General features: G+C 52.4%; 1 protein-coding gene across 4 annotated transcripts in view; it reads right to left on the reverse strand.

Annotated features, from left to right (window-relative positions):
• The window catches only part of LOC311513594 (acid-sensing ion channel 2), a 1,297,158-nt gene that overhangs the window by 17,248 nt on the left and 1,261,963 nt on the right, over window positions 1–17,947 (reverse strand). For all 4 annotated transcript variants that reach the window (XM_084615520.1, XM_084615519.1, XM_084615517.1 and 1 more), the window contains 2 exons: window positions 17,664–17,817; window positions 16,086–16,177 (listed from right to left, as the gene is read on the reverse strand). In XM_084615520.1, coding sequence (XP_084471646.1) covers window positions 16,086–16,177; window positions 17,664–17,817 — 246 coding nt within the window. The remainder of the gene's footprint in view (window positions 1–16,085; window positions 16,178–17,663; window positions 17,818–17,947) is intronic.

Here is a 17,947-nt window from a genome sequence, read left to right on the forward strand (position 1 = left end):
AGACTGAGCAGTTTGCAGTTGGGACCGGAGTGGGTGAGAACAGTGCCCAATTGTTAACATTATGCGAATGAGCATTATGCAGATTTCGCTTAATCTTTACAGTGAATGCCTTGATAGTTATGGCTATCATCTTCCTGACTTTCAAAGCAGTGTGTTCTGTCACTTAGGGGAGTGTGCTGGCTCACCTCTTGCTGTATTCAGAGTGGTAGCTGTGTTAGTCTGTATCAGCAAAAACAATGAGGAGTCCTTGTGGCACTCTAAGGTGTCTCAAGGACTCCTCGTTGCTCTTGCTGTACAAACATCAAAGCTAGCCCAGACAGCCTCAGTCCAAGCTGTGAACTGATCATTTTCCTGGTAATTTACACTGGGAAAACAATGTTCCCCGGCAGCTGCAGTCACAGGCAGAAAGACCAATATGCTTAGCAATAGATAGCCCTTGTGCAAGAATATTGAGTCACAGTGAGCCACTGTATCTGTAATAGCAATGGATACGGGCTCCTTTCCAGTAGTTCTTCCATTGCAGGTACCCAGGAGAGCTTCATCCACTAAGTATGAGGCGAAGTGGTTAACTAATTATTCACCTTCCCCATTATTGTATTTGCTGGAATACACAGGATGCCAAGTGATGCAACTGGAGGTAATTTTACTGTATGTTCCCAATCTGTCATTCAGCTTAAAGCATCCATGAACAGAACATGCTGTATTAATTTAGTAGAGAAACAACATCTATAATATCGCAGTCCAGAGCCCAATGGCACGTTCTGACAATGTTTCTGTTGCAGGGCAATACATTGCATTGGAAATGCAATCTCCCTGCTCCTGCTGGTTCTTCCCATCCTCTTGACCTACAGCCTTCTCCCTCTCCTGCCCTGGAGCTGGACCCACCCATTCCGGAGTCCTAGAATCTACTTACCACATCCCTAAAGCCAGCTGCCCACTGACCTGACTCTGGATCCGTCCCCAGTCCCACTTGGTTCCTGGCCAGGTACCTCTCAGCTTGCGGTTGCTCCAAGGAGAGGGAGGGGTGTAGGAATAAAATCACTTTCACCGTAGCCGAGGCTTATGTCTGACAAAGCTCAGGGGGAAGAAATCATTTGAACACTTATTTGAGACTGATTTTTGTAATGTCTCCTAAGTTCCTCGCTATTGCTCCTGGCTCTAGTGTCCTGCCAGTTGGGTGGCTTGCTGGGAGTCCTCAGGCCTGTCTATTCTCTTCGGCGTATCTCTTGAACCTCAGGGGTGCTGACTTGGCCAGAGGAGTAGCCAGTGATCGGGGAGACCATATGGGCTCTGCATTCATGACAGGAGACACTTCAGTCGTCCCTCCAGTAGGCTTCCAGCTCATGTCCATCTCGGAGCGGACGAGACAACATAGGCTCATGCATTCCCACTGCCCGTAAAACCATTCCTGCAATTTCATCACGAGTCCCGGGATATCTGGGCTTTTTTTAAAGGGTTCCCCTGAATTTCTGATTTCTGCCTCTGAGCTTCTGAAGTTTTGTCCTTTTCCAAAATGGTCGCCCTCCACATCACTGTTAGTGGGGCTGAAGCTGACTCCCAGACCATCCTTTTATTGTCCATGTGCTCCCTACTTCTGTTTGCATTGCCAGGACGCTACTTCTGATCCAATTCCTTAGGCCTGGAGATGTCGTGGGAAAGGCTGCTGTTTACCTTGTGTAGTAACTGGAGTTATTCCAGAGGCATGGTCCCTATGTGCCTTCCACTCGAGGTGCGCATGTGCTCCATGCATCTGAGACCGTAAGATTTTCATTAGCAGTGTGTTCGTCTGCACTGGCGCCCTTCTCCGCCTCGTGCTCCGATCAATGGATATACGAGGCTGTGCGGTCCGACCATCTCTCCAGTTCCTTTTCTACTGCAAACCGGTAAGGGTCAGCCGCAGAGGGGAAGGAGGATGGGAAGCAGATCACCTATGGGGACCACACAGCTCAAAGAACTCCAGTTACTGTAAAAGGTAAGTAACCTTGTTTTCCTCTTTGAGCGATGTCCCCTATGTGTATGTGACTCGAGGTGACTCACAAACAGCATTCACTGAGTCGGAGGCTGTGAGAACCTCAGCAGTATCACAGACTGGACGACTGCTCTGCTGAAGGATGTGTCCGCTGTACAAGCTTGCAAAAGTATTGACAGAGCTCCATGTTGCCTCTCTGCAAATCAGAAGAGGGGCATCTGGAAGAGAGACTACTGGTGTAGATCTTGTCAAGTGGGCCCTCACAACTTGTGGAGGAGGAGTCATCGTTAATTTGTAGCCAACTAGGATGCAACCTGAAATCTATTTGAAAAGTCTCTCTGAGGAGATAGCTTCCCCTCCTATGCATTTGGCAAAGAAGACAAGCAGTTTAGGAGATGTCTTGAAGTATTTCATGCTCTGTAAGTCCAATGATGCCGGCACCAGCTAGGAAATCTTTTCCATTTTGCTGGGTAGCATTTTCTCTTGGAGTCTCTTCTGCTGCTGCCAAGGATGGATAGTACTGCCTCTGAGCATGACCCTTCTAGGTTTGCCATCCATCCAGATGCCACATTGTTAGATGGAAGGATGCAAGGTTGGGGGGCGGATCTTGCCTTTGTCCCGCATCAGTGAGCCTGGGAAGAGCAGAACATGCCCATGAGAACATCTGGAGACTGCAGAGGAACCAGAACTGCATTGGCCACCAAGGAGCAAGTATGCTCACCAATGCTCCATCTTGTTTGATCTCCCCCAGGAGTTGATGAAAGAGAGTGACAGTGGGAAATGTATACATCAGTGGTTCCAACCACTGTACTAGAAATGCATCCCCTTCAGAACTGTGGCCTGGAGCCTCACTGGGGCAGACACTGAGCTTTTCTTGTTCTCTTGAGACGCAACGGGATCCCGCAGTGGGAATCTGCACTGCTGAAAGATGCTCTGTTCTTACCATTCGTGGTCCTTGGAAGAATGCCTGCTGAGGCTGTCTGCCAGCGTGTTCTGCACCCCAGGAAGAGGTGCTGCCGAGGGGGTGCAAAACCAAACTAAAACCAAACCCAGGTACTGCCAAGGGGGTGATCTGGTGGTGAGTGCACCAGGTCCGGACATCGAGCTCTTCCATGCAGAGATGGGTGGACATCGCCCCTCCATATCTGTTCATGTAATAAACTGGCCTGAACAGGCAAGGACGGAGCGAAGGGTAGGAATCATGTGAAGGCTTCATCTGCTGCATGCAGGTCCAGAAGGTTTATGTGCAACTGGGTCTGAGTACCCTGTGCTACATGTTCACACACATGCCCCCCCATTGTTGGGAGGTGTGTGTAATCAATCTTTTCCCCTTCCCTTCCTCCCTCCCCCAGGCACACTGCCTCCCAGGTGAGCGAAGTCAGAACTCCGTGGGTACATCTGCACAGCCAGCAGCAGGCAGCTTCTGAGCTTGGGGTGACAGACTCCGACTTGCGGGGCAGCATAGACCATGCTTTTAAGTTGCGTCTCGGACCAGAGCTCGGGCTGCAAAGCCCATCCCACTACTTAGGCTTCAGAGCCCCAGCTCCAGCCCGAGCCATAATGTTTACACTGGGCTCAGAGCCTCACAGCCACTCACTGCACACACGTACCCTGTGGGGGAGTGAAACTGGTTTGTCCAGACTGTGCTTGCTTAGCATTTAGCCTGGCCACAGCCAGGCCTGTAGGAATCACAGATGGAGTTTTGCAAAGGGTGTCAGATATATACATGAGGCCATGGGACTGAAGAGGATAAGGCAGGTTCATATCATTGTCTGAGGGCTCAGCCAATGTTGAGCAATGCGATCCTTTGTAGCCTGGAATCTGTCCTTAGTCAGGAATGCTTTGGCTCGGATTGAATATGGGGTTGCTCTAATAAAGCCTATAATCTGCACAGGAGCTAAGCATGCAGCTAAAATCTGAGCAGGGGCGAGGCTGTTATCCGTACTTCTTGGTATGACTTCACTGCTAGAGGCCAGCTGCCATGGAAGGGGAACGTTGACAACACTGATGATACAGACGAGCTGCCACTACCAATAACACCTTCAGGAATACCCTGGGTGCCATAGAGAGACTGAAGGGGGGTTCTCTGCATTGGTAAGGACTAGGCCCACAAAAAACTGTAGGGACCTCCTGTGTGCCGGGTCAATGTCTATGTGGACACAAGCATCCTTTAAATCAACAGCTGTGAACCAGTCATCTGTGTTTAACAAGGGGATTACAGAGGCCAGGGTCATTCTGAACCTCAAGGGGTGGATGAAGACCTTCAGCTGTCTGAGATCCCACCTCCTTTCTTCTTGGAGATGAGGAAATATCATGAATAAAATCCTTTTCCCCTGTGTTCTATGGCTTCCAGATGGCATAGGAAGTCTACTTTCTGTCTGAGCATCCTCTCATGGGAGCGCAATTGCAGCTATAACACTCTGATCAGCCGGTAGCATTTCCCAGGGTTAAACTCTCAGTGGATGAGTCTGCGGCATTGGAATCTGCTGTCTCCTGATGGCCCATGGTGAACTTCACGGTGCGCTGTAAGACCTATTGCTTTGGCCAAGCTTTGGTTGGCCTCTTGGCTAATAGCCTAGCAGGAACTAATGCTTGTTGTTTTTCCATCCCCATACAGCCATACTGTTGCTTGTTTATAACAGTGTTGTATGATCAGGTGTGCTGGCAATGGGGAGCAGGCTATAGGGTCACGTCCACAGGGAGCTCACATACAATGGGTGTTTGATGATCCGTATGAGACAAGGGAGTGTTTTCAATTTAGTGCTTTATGAGAAAGTATTATCATCACTAACTATCCCACTGCGACTGGCCCCCGCTGACATTCTGAGCAAGGGCTGAATGAGCCACAGAAGCTGAACTGAATGCACAAATACACTTTCCATTTAGGAACCTTGCCTATTCTTGCACATTAAACCCCTCATGCAGAGCAGGTGAAGCTGTGCAACCCAGAGAGAAGTCACCTCCTGAAGTTCATCACATGGAGACCACAAAGGAGGACAGCCCTCTGAAGGCAGAAGAAAGTCTGAGAGTGGATGCCAGGAAAATGCTCCTGGTTGTGAGGTCAGGAGGAAAATGCCATCTGCAGTGCCCAGTGCCAACCGGAATGACTAATGCAGCCCGTACAGCCCAGATCAGTAACCTTTTCCCCTATGAATGAGGCCTTTGTACAGACTTCTAAGGAAAACACAATACTGTTACAACATGCACCAGCAATAGAGGCAGCCATCAGTCACATGGAGACAGTGGCTTTCATCCCAGGGATCCCAAATTGAGAGAAATAGAGCGAGAGCATGCTGAGATTTCTTATGAAAAGTAGCTAACGTGCCCTCAGGGCTGGAGAACCTGCCCTCCTGCAGTGAGGACTTGTGGAGAGCAGGTAGCCTGACCATCCTCAGCACTACACCAGGGGCCCAAACCTCTCACCATACTATTGTATAGCATTTCTCAGCCATGAGCTGACAGAACCATTCTCCACTCTCGTGTTCTTGCTCCCCACATTCTGGCCAGGCCAGATGTTCTGGCATCAGAGCAATACCAGGCTGGAGTTCTGGCCCCAGACGCTAGTGCAAGAAGCCCCTTTACTCTCCTGTGACTGATGAATGCTTCTTTCAGCTTCCTCTGGGATGGGTACCCTGAACACCCCTTGCTGGACTGTGAACTCCCCATTCCAAACTTGCCTCTGGCCAGCTGCTGGCCGCTGCTGTGCAGTAACTTCCCTTCTGGCGGAGCAAAATTTCCCCGTCTGTCTCTAGACAATCACAGAGTCATGACAGAATGACGGGAGACATCCCTCCTGGCAGAGCTCCCAGGCAGTGCCTTCCCCTCCCAGTATACCAGACTCGAACAGATGGGTAGCAGATAAGATCTTGCCCAGCGCTAGCAGCATTTAGTCCATCAAACTCACATTAATCATTTATATTTGTCCAGAAGCTTTTGGCCCAAAAGGAGCCTGGTGCAAGCCGCCTCTGCAATCATAGGGTTGGAAGGGACCTCAGGAGATCATCTAGTCCAACCCCCTGCTCAAAGCAGGACCACTCCCCAATTTTTGCCCCATATCCCTAAATGGCCCCTTCAAGGATTGAACTCACAACCCTGGGCTTAGCAGGCCAATGCTCAGACCACTGAGCGATCCCTCCTTTGCCCAATACCTCTACTACTCCACTGGAATGCAGCTGCCTCTGGGGTTGAGCGCAGCAAACTACCTGTGTACAGCAGCAGGCCAAACCGCTACTCTTGTGATCTTTAGCATCCACACTCCGCAGGCAAGACTTGGGTATTTTAAGTTCACAAGCCGTCCCCCACTCCTATTACCCACAGGAAACGTAATGAAACATAATGTATAGGGCCCTACCAAATGCACGGTCCATTTTGGTAAATTTCACTGTTTTAGGATTTAAATAATCTTAAATGTCACGGTTTCAGCTATTTAAATCTGCAATGTCGCAGTGTTGTAACTGTGGGGGTCTCGACTCAAAAGGTGGTTGTGGGGAGGTCGCAAGGGCATCATAGCAGTGGTCACAGTATTGCCACCCTTACTTCTGTGCTGCTGCTGGTGGCGGCATTGCCTTCAGAGCTGGCCTCCCAGCCAGCAGCCACAGAGCTTCCTGCAGCTGGGAGAGGTTCACTGAGGTGGGTCTGACCCGGCCCCGGGAACAGCCTGTGCTGGGGAAGAGAAAGTCCCATACCTGCCTGGCCTGGACTAGCAGCTGCAGCCTGGCTCATGGTAGAAGCCCCCGGCTGGGGCACCCCCCAGCCCTGCCCCTCCCAGCTCTGGGCCCAGCCCTCAGGGTTAAAGGGGCCTTAGGCTGGCTCTGTGTGTGTGCAGGGCGTGGCCACAGCACCCCCCTGACCACGGCACCCTGGGTGGTTGCTCACAGCACCCATCCATAAGGCCAGCCCTGCCTCCTCCACAAAAGTGACACCCTCCCCCATACCATGCCACCCACACTTCTGTTTTGCTGCTGGCAGACCTCTTGCTCCACGGAGTTTTCATGCAACAGCTGAACCTTGGAACACTGAGCTGACCAGCTAGCATCGCTCCCGTCCCGCTCTGCTGCCTGTGCAGGATTTCTGGGCTCTCCTCCATCCCAGCATGTCTCTCTTTGAATTGTCTTTGGGCCTCAGTGTTCTTCCCTTTGCAGAATGATTGTGGGAGGGACCCATCTGCTGGGAACAGAGACTTCCAAGGCTTGGATGCAAAGGTAATTCATTAGGCAAGACACTGCATGTGTGACAAATTGTGCATTCTGTTCAGGAAATAGAGGTCAAACCTGCCAGCTTGGCTTCAGCATTTGTTCTTGGCACAGAACCTGAACAGGGGGTGATGGAGACCTCCCAGGGCACAGCTGCCTGCCTTCGGCTCTCGAGCTGCCACCTTTTCCAGCTCGCACTTCAGTCTGTGACATGCTGACCTTTCAGATTCTCCTGAAAACCGCACACGAGATGCACTCGAGCCGTGTGCCTCCCCAGAAATATGGGAGCTGGATTCATAAATACACACTGGATCATTGGATGGGGGGTGTGGTCTACACATGTTTAGAGAGGAGGACTTTTCAAACACAGGAGACATACGGAGAGCCACTCATCTCTGGCTGGGCTTGCATCATTTGACTTTGCCATGGTTGCTATTTACCAGAGGAGTTTTGTATCGAAGCAGATTCTACTCCCTCTCTCTCTGATTTGGCCCTGTACTGGGGACGTACCATGCTAAGTGTGGGCAGCAAACAGACAGCCTATGCTGGGTGCTGGCTCCGCGGCAGCATCAGCAAAGAGAGATGGGGAGTAGGAGAGAGAATGCGGGTGGAAAGGAGCAATGAGAATCCCTGGCCTGACATGTTGGCTGGTGGGACATGGGGGGATTGGAATCCCTTAGAAAAATTTTCAGAGTAGCAGCCTGTTAGTCTGTATCCACAAAAAGAAAAGGAGTACTTGTGGCACCTTAGAGACTAACAAATTTATTTGAGCATAAGCTTTCGTAAGCTACAGCTCACCAATGAAGTGAGCTGTAGCTCACGAAAGCTTATGCTCAAATAAATTTGTTAGTCTCTAAGGTGCCACAAGTCCTCCTTTTTTTCTTAGAAAAAGTGTGACAACACAGAAGAGAGATTCCAGTTTATAAAAGGAGCCTCTGATGAGTGCGAGGGAGATGAGCAAAGCCACAAAATTCACCATGCCACTAATTCCACTAATGCCACTAATTCCAGTTGCTCCCAACAGCCACGTCACCACAGCGCCCTGTGCTGGGAGTCTGCCAGCTCTTGCTAAATAAGCAGCAGGGAGCTTGACGGGGACATTCAAGGAAACTTCAGTGCTTTGGGGGCTGCAGTCGTCGGCGCTGTTAGTTCAGGTGCTGTCTGCTGGTGGGAATGTGAAACTGAGCTCTGCAGCACTCCTTAAAGATCCCACCGTGTACTTTGTAAGGGAGCAGCTACTGGTTTCAGGGGTCTCGTTTGGTCTAGCTCTGACTTGAGCAAGTACCCAGAGCTCTTGCACTCACCTCTTGTCGTAAACGGGTTTCTATAGAAACTGTAGAAAACAGCTGCTGTGTCCCACTCCAGAAGCAGCTGGAAATGAGTGGTAAATACAATAATCCCTCTGCATCGCCATACCCACCTCACAGGACGCACTAGAATCATAGAATCGTAGAATCATAGAATATCAGGGTTGGAAGGGACCTCAGGAGGTCATCTAGGCCAACCCCCTGCTCAAAGCAGGACCGATCCCCAATTAAATCATCCCAGCCAGGGCTTTGTCAAGCCTGACCTCAAAAACTTCTAAGGAAGGAGATTCCACCACCTCCCTAGGTAACGCATTCCAATGTTTCACCACCCTCTTAGTGAAAAAGTTTTTCCTAATATCCAACCTAAATCACCCCCCACTGCAACTTGAGACCATTACTCCTTGTTCTGTCATTTGCTACCACTGAGAACAGTCTAGAGCCATCCTCTTTGGAACCCCCTTTCAGGTAGTTGAAAGCAGCTATCAAATCCCCCCTCATTCTTCTCTTCTGTAGACTAAACATTCCCAGTTCCCTCAGCCTCTCAACATAAGTCATGTGTTCCAGTCCCCTAATCATTTTTGTTGCCCTCTGTTGGACTCTTTCCAATTTTTCCACATCCTTCTTGTAGCGTGGGCCCAAAACTGGACAGAGTACTCCAGATGAGGCCTCACCAGTGTTGAATAGAGGGGAACGATCACGTCCCTCGATCTGCTGGCAATGCCCCTACTTATACATCCCAAAATGCCATTGGCCTTCTTGGCTACAAGGGCACACTGTTGACTCATATCCAGCTTCTCGTCCACTGTAACCCCTAGGTCCTTTTCTGCAGAACTGCTGCCGAGCCATTCGGTCTCTAGTCTGTAGCAGTGCATGGGATTCTTCCATCCTAAGTGCAAGACTCTGCACTTGTCCTGGTTGAATCGCATCAGATTTCTTTTGGCCCAATCCTCCAATTTGTCTAGGTCCATCTGTATCCTATCCCTACCCTCCAGCGTATCTACCTCTCCTTCCAGTTTAGTGTCATCTGCAAACTTGCTGAGGGTGCAATCCACACCATCCTCCAGGTCATTTATGAAGATATTGAACAGAACCGGCCCCAGGACCGACCCTTGGGGCACTCCACTTGATACTGGCTGCCAACTAGACATGGAGCCATTGATCACTACCCATTGAGCCCGACAATCTAGTCAGCTTTCTATCCACCTTACAGTCTATTCATCCAGCCCATACTTCTTTAACTTGCTGGCAAGAGTACTGTGGGAGACCATGTCAAAAGCTTTGCTAAAGTGAAGGAAGAACACGTCCACCGCTTTCCCCTCATCCACAGAGCCAGTTATCTTGTCATAGAAGGCAATTAGATTGGTCAGGCATGACTTGCCCTTGGTGAAAGTTCCTGATCACTTTCCTCTCCTCTAAGTGCTTCAGAATTGATTCCTTGATTGATTCCACTAGACACTGGTTGTGAAGTGTTTCCCTGGCTTGGTGCTCCAGAACTGTTGAGTCGTATTAGGCATTGCAGGGGGGCAGTGGCAGATCTAGGGTTGCCCCCGCACCCCCGGTTTCAGTGGAGTTAGGGCCAGACATTGACTACCATGGAGTAAATCCAGAGTAACTCCCCTGACTTCAGCAGACTTAGGGCCAAACTGATCTCAGTGGTGCTGGCGTAAATCTGGAGTAACCCCACTTCCAACAATGAGTCACTGGAGAGACGAATGTGGTTCTCTCTCTTCCTCTCAGATCAAAGAGGCTGCCCCACCTCAGTTCCAGGAATATTTTATGCCCTGTTTGTGATTTCTGACTGAACTCAAGCAAACGTAATGAAATTATCTGGGTCTGTGTAGTTCAGTGAGCAACAAACCCCATTTGAAGCATGGCTCCGCTCTTCGCAGTGGCTCAGCGATTGCATGGAGGCAACACCATCGATCGGGGTTTCACCTAATTCTGCCCGGGGCGAGCTGCCTCGGACTGACTCCGACACCGAGTTTATTGAAGGGTGTTCAGCCACTATTCATTTAGGCGCAGAGCAGCAAGATGCGACCCTGCCTTGTGGCTCCAGAGAGCCAGAGAGAAGACAGATTTAATGGAGGGGGCCCCAGGAAAATCTTTGTAAGTGATTAAGGTTGGCACAGCACAAACACAAATGAAGCTGCGCTTTCATCAAAGCAACAGGAGAGCAGCAGGAAAACCTACTATGGAGAAACACAAAGGCGGGCGGCAGGGGGCTTGGTATGCCAAGGAAAGCCCCTGCCAGGATGGGAATAGCCCTTGACCTGCTCAAAGGCGGAGATTTCAGTGTGGCCCGTGGGAGCAGGCCTGGGGGCTGTGGCTAGCCCCTCACGCCGGGTGAAAATAGGGGAGCAGGCACATGTGTTGTCATGGCTCTGCTGAAGGCAGGGGGGGTCCAGCTCAGCCCCCAGCCGACCCAAGCAGGACACGGTCACTGTAGTTCAGAGTGTACTCCTCCCCCCTGGTGCAGGGAGGGGGCACAATGCCTCTGACTCAGAGCACCCCCCACCTCCGAAAAAATATACTGCAAGAGATTTCCTTCTTGAAAACCATCCTGATCTGTAAATGAACGGGTGACCCCGATGGGACATGGAGCCTGCGTAGGGTTGGCAGGCAGCCGGTTTTCAACCACACTCTGAATCCCTCGGCCCCACCCCCCAGCCTGGAGCCCCCTCCTGCACCCAAAACCTCTCATCCCCAGCCCCACCCCAGAGCCCACACCCCCAGCACAAAGCCCGTACCCCCTTCTGCACCCCAACCCCTTACCCCAGCCTGGAGCCCTCTCTCACATTCCGAATCCCTCAGCCCCACCCCCCAGCCTCGGCCACCCACGACCATCATATTGCCATGGCCGGTGTCAAGTGTTGGCAGGTTTGCTGGTTGAAACGTCTGATGACCCCTGGGTGGGGAGGGGTGGGGGTGGGTTGCATGTGACCCCTTGGTTGGCAGCGGGCTGTGCAGGAGCCCCAAGTGGGGAGGGGGCATGAGCTATGCATGACCCCGGGGTGGGGAGGGGACAGGGGTTGTGCATGACCTCGGGGCTGGAAAGGGTGCAGGCCATGCATGACCCTGGGTGGGGCACGGGCTTTGAGTGACCATGGGTGGGGTGGGGGCTGGGGCTGTGAGTGACCCTTGAGTGGGGTGGGGGGCATGGGCTGTGAGGGTCCCTCTGTGGGATGAGGCACAGCCAGGAGACAGCCTCTGAGCTAGGCTGTGACCCGCCATATGCAGACATCTGAGACTCCCTGGCCATGCACCTCCATGGCCATCATGCAGGCCTGAACTGCTCAGGGCGGCGGGGGGGGGAGGGGCGCTCAGGAGTAGGGGAGGGATAGCTCAGTGGTTTGAGCATTCGCCTGCTAAACACAGGGTTGTGAGTTCAATCCTCGAGGGGGCCATTTAGGGATCTGGGGCAAAAGTTGGGGATTGGTCCTGCTTTGAGCTGGGGGTTGGACTAGATGACCTCCTGAGGTCCCTTCCAACCCTGATATTCTATGAGGGCTCAGCTCTCTGCCCCTGCTCCTTTGTCACTGGCCAGCTCTGTCCCAAAACTTCTTGCCCCGTCCCTGACAGACCCAGACTTGGGCACCATGAGCAGGGAGAGGCTGGGTGGGCTTCCCAGCCCATGAGCTCAGTGACCGAGGCCTGTCTCCGCAGCCTGCCTCGCCCCGGCCCGGCAGTGCCCTGCTGACAGATAAGCTCTGCGGGAGAGGGAGCTGTCCCTACACAAGGCAATGCTGACAACTTCAATTAGGGTTTATGGTGCTCATTACTGGCACAACTTCAAAAAACTGTTGCCGGGCTTGAGACATGACAGGTCTCTTGCTTGCATTTTTCAGGCTCCCCCATCCCCCGCATCTTCTGGCTTGTAATAAACACAATACAGTGCTTTACTGTCAGTGCTGCCTGCCGGGGAGACTGGCTGTAGACGGGGCCAGTCTCAGGGCGCCCTTTGCAGCACCCCAGCAATGTCAGGTGTCTCGCTCTGCTCCAGGCTTCCTGCAGGGCTGGGCACTGGGGCTGGCTCCTGCAGCTGACAGGTGCCAGCCAGGACCATGGCCCGTTTCCCCCACTTTGAGCCTCCAGACCCTGCTGGAGTCCAGATTCAGACTGACCATGTCTCGGTCCCGGGTTGGGGAGACGAGCCGCTGTCCTGTGCTGGAGAGCTGTTCTGGATGACCCTACCCCACGCCTGGGCCCGGAGCCAGGCCAGTGACCCACATTCAGTGCACCATTGTCACTGCAGTGACATGGGCCCTTATTCCCGATGGGTGGGAGGGGGTAGATTGCTGCTCTGTGCAATGCCCAAGATTGGGGGAGGGGTAGGTCCCTGCTGTGTGAAATGCCCAAGGGTGGCGGGGGAGAGGGGACAGGTCCTTGCTCTGTGAAATGCCCGGGGTGGGGGAGGGGTGGGTCCCTGCTTGATGTGAGGCCTGGGGGAGGGGCAGATCCCTGCTCTGTGGGATGACTGGGGTGGGGGAGGGGCAGGTCCTTGCTGTGTGTAATGCCCGGGGCGTGGGAGGGGCAGGTCCCTGCTCTGTGTGAGGCCCAGAGGTGAGGGAGGGGCAGGTCCCTGCTCTCTAGGTGAGGGGAGGGAGAGTAGGTCCCAGCAGACACTGCCTGAGGATCTGTGGGGAAGCTGGGTGCTTACAGCGGGAGCCTTACTGCAGCCAGGCTGTTTTGGGCAGGGCTCTGAGGCAATGCATTAGCATTAGGGCTGCAAAGACCAGGAGGACGTTTGTCAACAGCAAATATTTGGTTCAATCCAGCTCCCCTCACTCGTCTGGCTGGAACAACACAGAGAGCAGCTTTCAGGCTGCGCCGTTTCAGTGTTTGCAGAGAAACACTGACAAAAACTGCCACCCTCGCCCTGCGGCCTGTGACCAGAGCCATGGGATTAAACTGGAATGGTGGGTGACTTCAAAGCTTGTTAAAGCAAGGGACCCAAAGCCCTAGCCAGAGCTAAGCACAATGCAGGCACATGAGCTTCGCACACACAGCTCTGCTCTCGCAACTCGGACCTGACCTGCAGCAACCCCGCATCCCTGTTCCAATCCTCCCCCAGCTCTGCTAATGCCCCATGCTGCTGACTCACTGTACACCCCACATTCTCTGCAATGCACCTCAGTCCTGGCTTATAGGCCCCCGCTGCTATTCCTGGGCCTCTCTTGAACAGAGATGCCAATGGCCCCAAATTTTGTGGCATTGTACTTCAGCTCCGAGCAGTGAGCCACAGGGGATTGGAGGTGGGGGGCACACAGCCAGCCTGTCTGCTTCAAAGAAGCCAGACAGGGTTAAAAGAACTGTAGCTCTTGATTCTGTCCTGGCTCTAGCCTGTAATTGAAGGAACTGGGAGCTGTAGTAACCAGAATTAAAAGGATTCACCTAGGTATGGGAATGAAATCAGATCCCAACAGGTGACTTCAAGTGGGTAAGCTCCCCCGTCAGCCCAACCCCCATCCGAGTTTGCAGCCCGTCTCCAGTTCCAATCTGAGGAAGTGAGCTGTAGCTCACGAAAGCTTATGCTCTAATAAATTGGTTAGTCTCTAAGGTGCCACAAGTACTCCTTTTCTTTTAGTTCCAATTTGTTTCCTTCCTCTGGGAGATTTAACCTCCGAGTGTCTCTCTTCATTTAAAGAGACAAATTTAGCTGCCCAGAAGTGTTGGTGCCAAATCAGGCCCTTATAACCTAATGCTAGGTGAGAGGCAGGTGGTGGATAGCTGGACACCAGCTTACTAGCTATATGGTGCATCAGAAAACAGACAACAATGCAGAGCACTTCCCTTCTATCTATGACCCTGTCACTGCAATATCTGAGCACCTCACAATGCAGTCGCCCACCTTACCCTGCTGTGCAGCAGGGCAGGAATTCTCACGGTATAGCACAGTGAGACTAAGGGACTTGCCCAAGGTCACGCAGGGCGCTCTGCAGCAGAGCAGAGAATGGACTCCAGGGCCCCTGAATCCCAGGCTAGTGCTCTGTCTGGTACCCCATATGCGCTCAGTACCACAGAGTGAAGTGTCACAGCTTTGGTGGTGGGAAAGGTGGAATGAATTCAGCCCAGGTGAAAGGCACTGGGCTGCCAGCGCTGGAGACTGAAGTCCTGTATTTCTGGACAGAATGGGCACCGCATGGGCAGGAGCAGGGCAAGCTTCCCACACCACTGCACTTCACTCCCATTCAGTCCTGGCCTCTCTGCCCACGCAAACAATTAATGCAGATTTGGGCAAGGGTTTCACTAAGAACTGGACTGGGACCCAGCCAGTCATGCACAGGCTCCCAGAGAGTAACAATCTCCAGTCACGAGTGACTGGGGCCACAGTGCAGCCAGCACCTGGAAGCAGTGTCACAGCGCCTTGCCAACTCCCTGTGCCACTCAGCACACTGGGCTAAATCAGCCACATGTCCCGATGACTCTGCATAAGGTAGCAATTACATGGAGCAAAGATGGGGTCAGTGCCCTATTCCTCAGGGACTGGGCTCCTACTGACCTTTGCTGGCCACGGCTTGTACTAGCTTTGGTTCCACTCTCCTGCAGGGTTTGCTCCCAGGCCCGGGCCATTCACCCACTGGGCGATGGCAGGAAAGCCAGAAATGGATTTCAGGCCACGTGAGAGGGTGTCCACCCCACGCAAGCCCTGGGTGGGTTAATATGAGCCAGCAGGGACCAATTAACCTTAGATGCTGCACTGGGAGGGGAACCAGGGGGCTAATGTTAGGGGCTAATGGCAGACAAAGCCCAGCTTTGGGGAGATGCTAGGGTAGGGTGATAAAGCCAGGAAGTGAGAGCAGGAGGGGACTGCAGGGAAGGGGCTGTAGTTGCTCCTTACAGGGAAACGGAGTTGGCCAGGGACAAGGAGGAGGTCCAGGGGGATAGTAAACCCTGGGGTCCTGCCCTGGACTGGAGAGTCAGGCAAGAGGCCAAGAGGGGTGAAGTAACTATGGGGAGCAGAGGAAGCTCTGCTGGCAAGCCCAGAGATAGGCAAGGAGACAGAGAGGAGGGTAGGAAGGAGCCCAAGAAAACAGAAACAGGCTCTGAGACTGAGCAGATCTAGGTTGCTAGTCGCAAAGTCCCTGGGCTGGAACCTGGAGTAGCAGGTGGGCCTGGGTTCCTCTCCAGCTGCTGGGAAAGTGTCACCAAGCCCGAACTGGCATCCAGATCGCTTGTCCTGTGGGACTTGGTTACCCTGGAAGGGCGGGGTGGGGCAGAAGGGGGGCGGGGGGAAGGACTACACAGTGACCTAGCCCAAGGGCCGAATGCCAAAGAGGGAGCAGCCTGAGTCATGGAGAGAGAGAAGGGCCACAGTGCAAGCAACTGATGGGAAAGGGACACCAGATGGGGCAAGAGCTAATTCCCAGACCCAGCCACAAGGAGACGCACATGCAGTGCGTGGACCCCTTCACAGACCACGATGGAAGAACAGGTGCGGTTACTTTGCCAGTTCTCCAAAACCCCTGGGTCATCTCCCAGGCCATTAAAAAACAAACTGTGTGCACACTCAACCTGCACGCCCCACTGCACACCGCCATCTATTCTGCACACACGCCCCTCCACCCACCCACACCCATACACAAAGGCAGAAATCTGTATGATAAGATCTTCACTTACCAAGTAAGGCTGCCACTTCGTATGCTTTCTTCTGCTCAATTGTCTCATAGTTGAGTGCTTCAAAAAATATATCCAGCACGAGAATATTCTCTCTGCAGAAACAGGACAAAGCCATCAGGACACCAGCCCCCAGCCGTTGCACTTGCCTTGTAACAGGAAATGAAGTGGGACTAGTTTGCCTTCTCCCGCTGTCCCTGCTGCTCTCTCTGAAGAGGCCTTGGCAGCTCCACCAACATAAGCTGAGATTCAGAGATTTTAAAGCCGGAAGGAGCCATCATGACCATCCAGTCTGATCTCCTGCTTAACCTCACCCCGAGATTCCTGCACCAAGCCCAAATCTTGTAGTTGAGCAAGTGCATATTTTTTAGAAAGAGACACCCAGTACTGATTTCGTCTTTCTCCTGAGGGGTGAGCCTGTGGAGAATGGCAGGTGGCACAAGGATGCTCAACACATGGAATTACTACCAGTGCCTCCATATTGATCATGGGCACAGCAAGAGAGAGGGAGAGTCTAATTTCTTCTCTGATGCGTCAAACTGCTAATTCCACCCATCCACCCTCTAGATCCCAGGTTCATATGGGCTGCGCCCGCAGCACAGAAAAATGTCTTTGCTGCAGTAAAAGGCGTGGTTTTCACATTGCGATAGCTATCTTGATTTAAAAGCTAATGGAGCCAATGCAGAGGGTTGACCTTGAATAGCCACACTCAGGTAACAGCTACCAGTGCCTTGCCTTTGCTTGAATTTTACACCGTAGCTCCATGTAAAACACACTCACTTCTGCAGTGAAGATGTAGCCAGAATGTGGTGTTAGCAGAGGAGGGTTTAGGTCCTGAAACTATCTGGCCAGGGTAACCCTGTTTTACAGATGCTATTCTCTCATGAAATCAATGAGGCTGAGGATACCTATTTATCTATGGTGTTTTTCTGGCCCCCATGACCGTAGCATCTGAGCACCTCACAATCTTTACTGTATTTATTCTCACAACCCCGCTGGGAGGCAGGGTAGGGCTGTTATCCCCATTGTACAGATGGGGAAACTGAGGCATGGAGAGGCTCAATGACCTGGCCACGGTCACAGAGAAAGCTCTCAGCAGAGCAGAAACTTGTATCAAGGACCTAGGCAAGTCACCAGGCAAAACAACTTTGCAGAGCTCAGCTAACGACTCTGCATGTGCCCGCATTCTCCTTTAACTTCAGCTTTCCTGTCAGAAAGATTCTGGAGCTTCGGCTTTCGGTTAGTGATGCCTGCAGAAATGTGAACAGCATCCTTGGGGCAAGCAGCCTCTTCTGACAATCCCAACAGAGAGCAGCGACCTGCAGGGCTGGGCGCTACACTGACACATTGTGAGGGACAGTCCCGGCTCTGAAGAGTTTACAAACTACATAGACAAGGCAAATGGTGGGAGAGGCAGTGATTTGCCCAGTGACAGCACAGCTGGGAACAGAACTGAGCTCTCCTTGCCCCTAGGCTGCATGACCCCAGCACAGCCATCCTGTCTGCTCACGCCACCCACTTATGCCATCACCACTGTGAAAAGGGAGGAACCAGCAGCACTGGGCCGGTACCCTCACTTACGAGATGTATTTTTCAGACTTGTTAAACTTCTTCTCCAGGTACTTGGCTGAAGTCTTGCTGGGGATCTTCACCATGGAGAGCTCTTTGTTGTATCTGGTCAGGTTACACGGCACCCTGCAGATACAGTAATTGCTGTCCTTTTCAGCAAGCAAACCTGCAAACAGGAGGGTGAAGTGGGTCTCAGGGAGCATCCCAGACAGCTCACAGGAGTTGGTGGGCAGCGTGGTTCGAACAAGCCCTTTCTTCTTGATGATTCAAAGCAAAGAAGGGATGGAAGGGACTTC

This window comes from Lepidochelys olivacea (assembly GCF_965140295.1).
Source record: "Lepidochelys olivacea isolate rLepOli2 genome assembly, chromosome: 27".
In the NCBI taxonomy this organism is placed as follows: domain Eukaryota; kingdom Metazoa; phylum Chordata; order Testudines; family Cheloniidae; genus Lepidochelys; species Lepidochelys olivacea.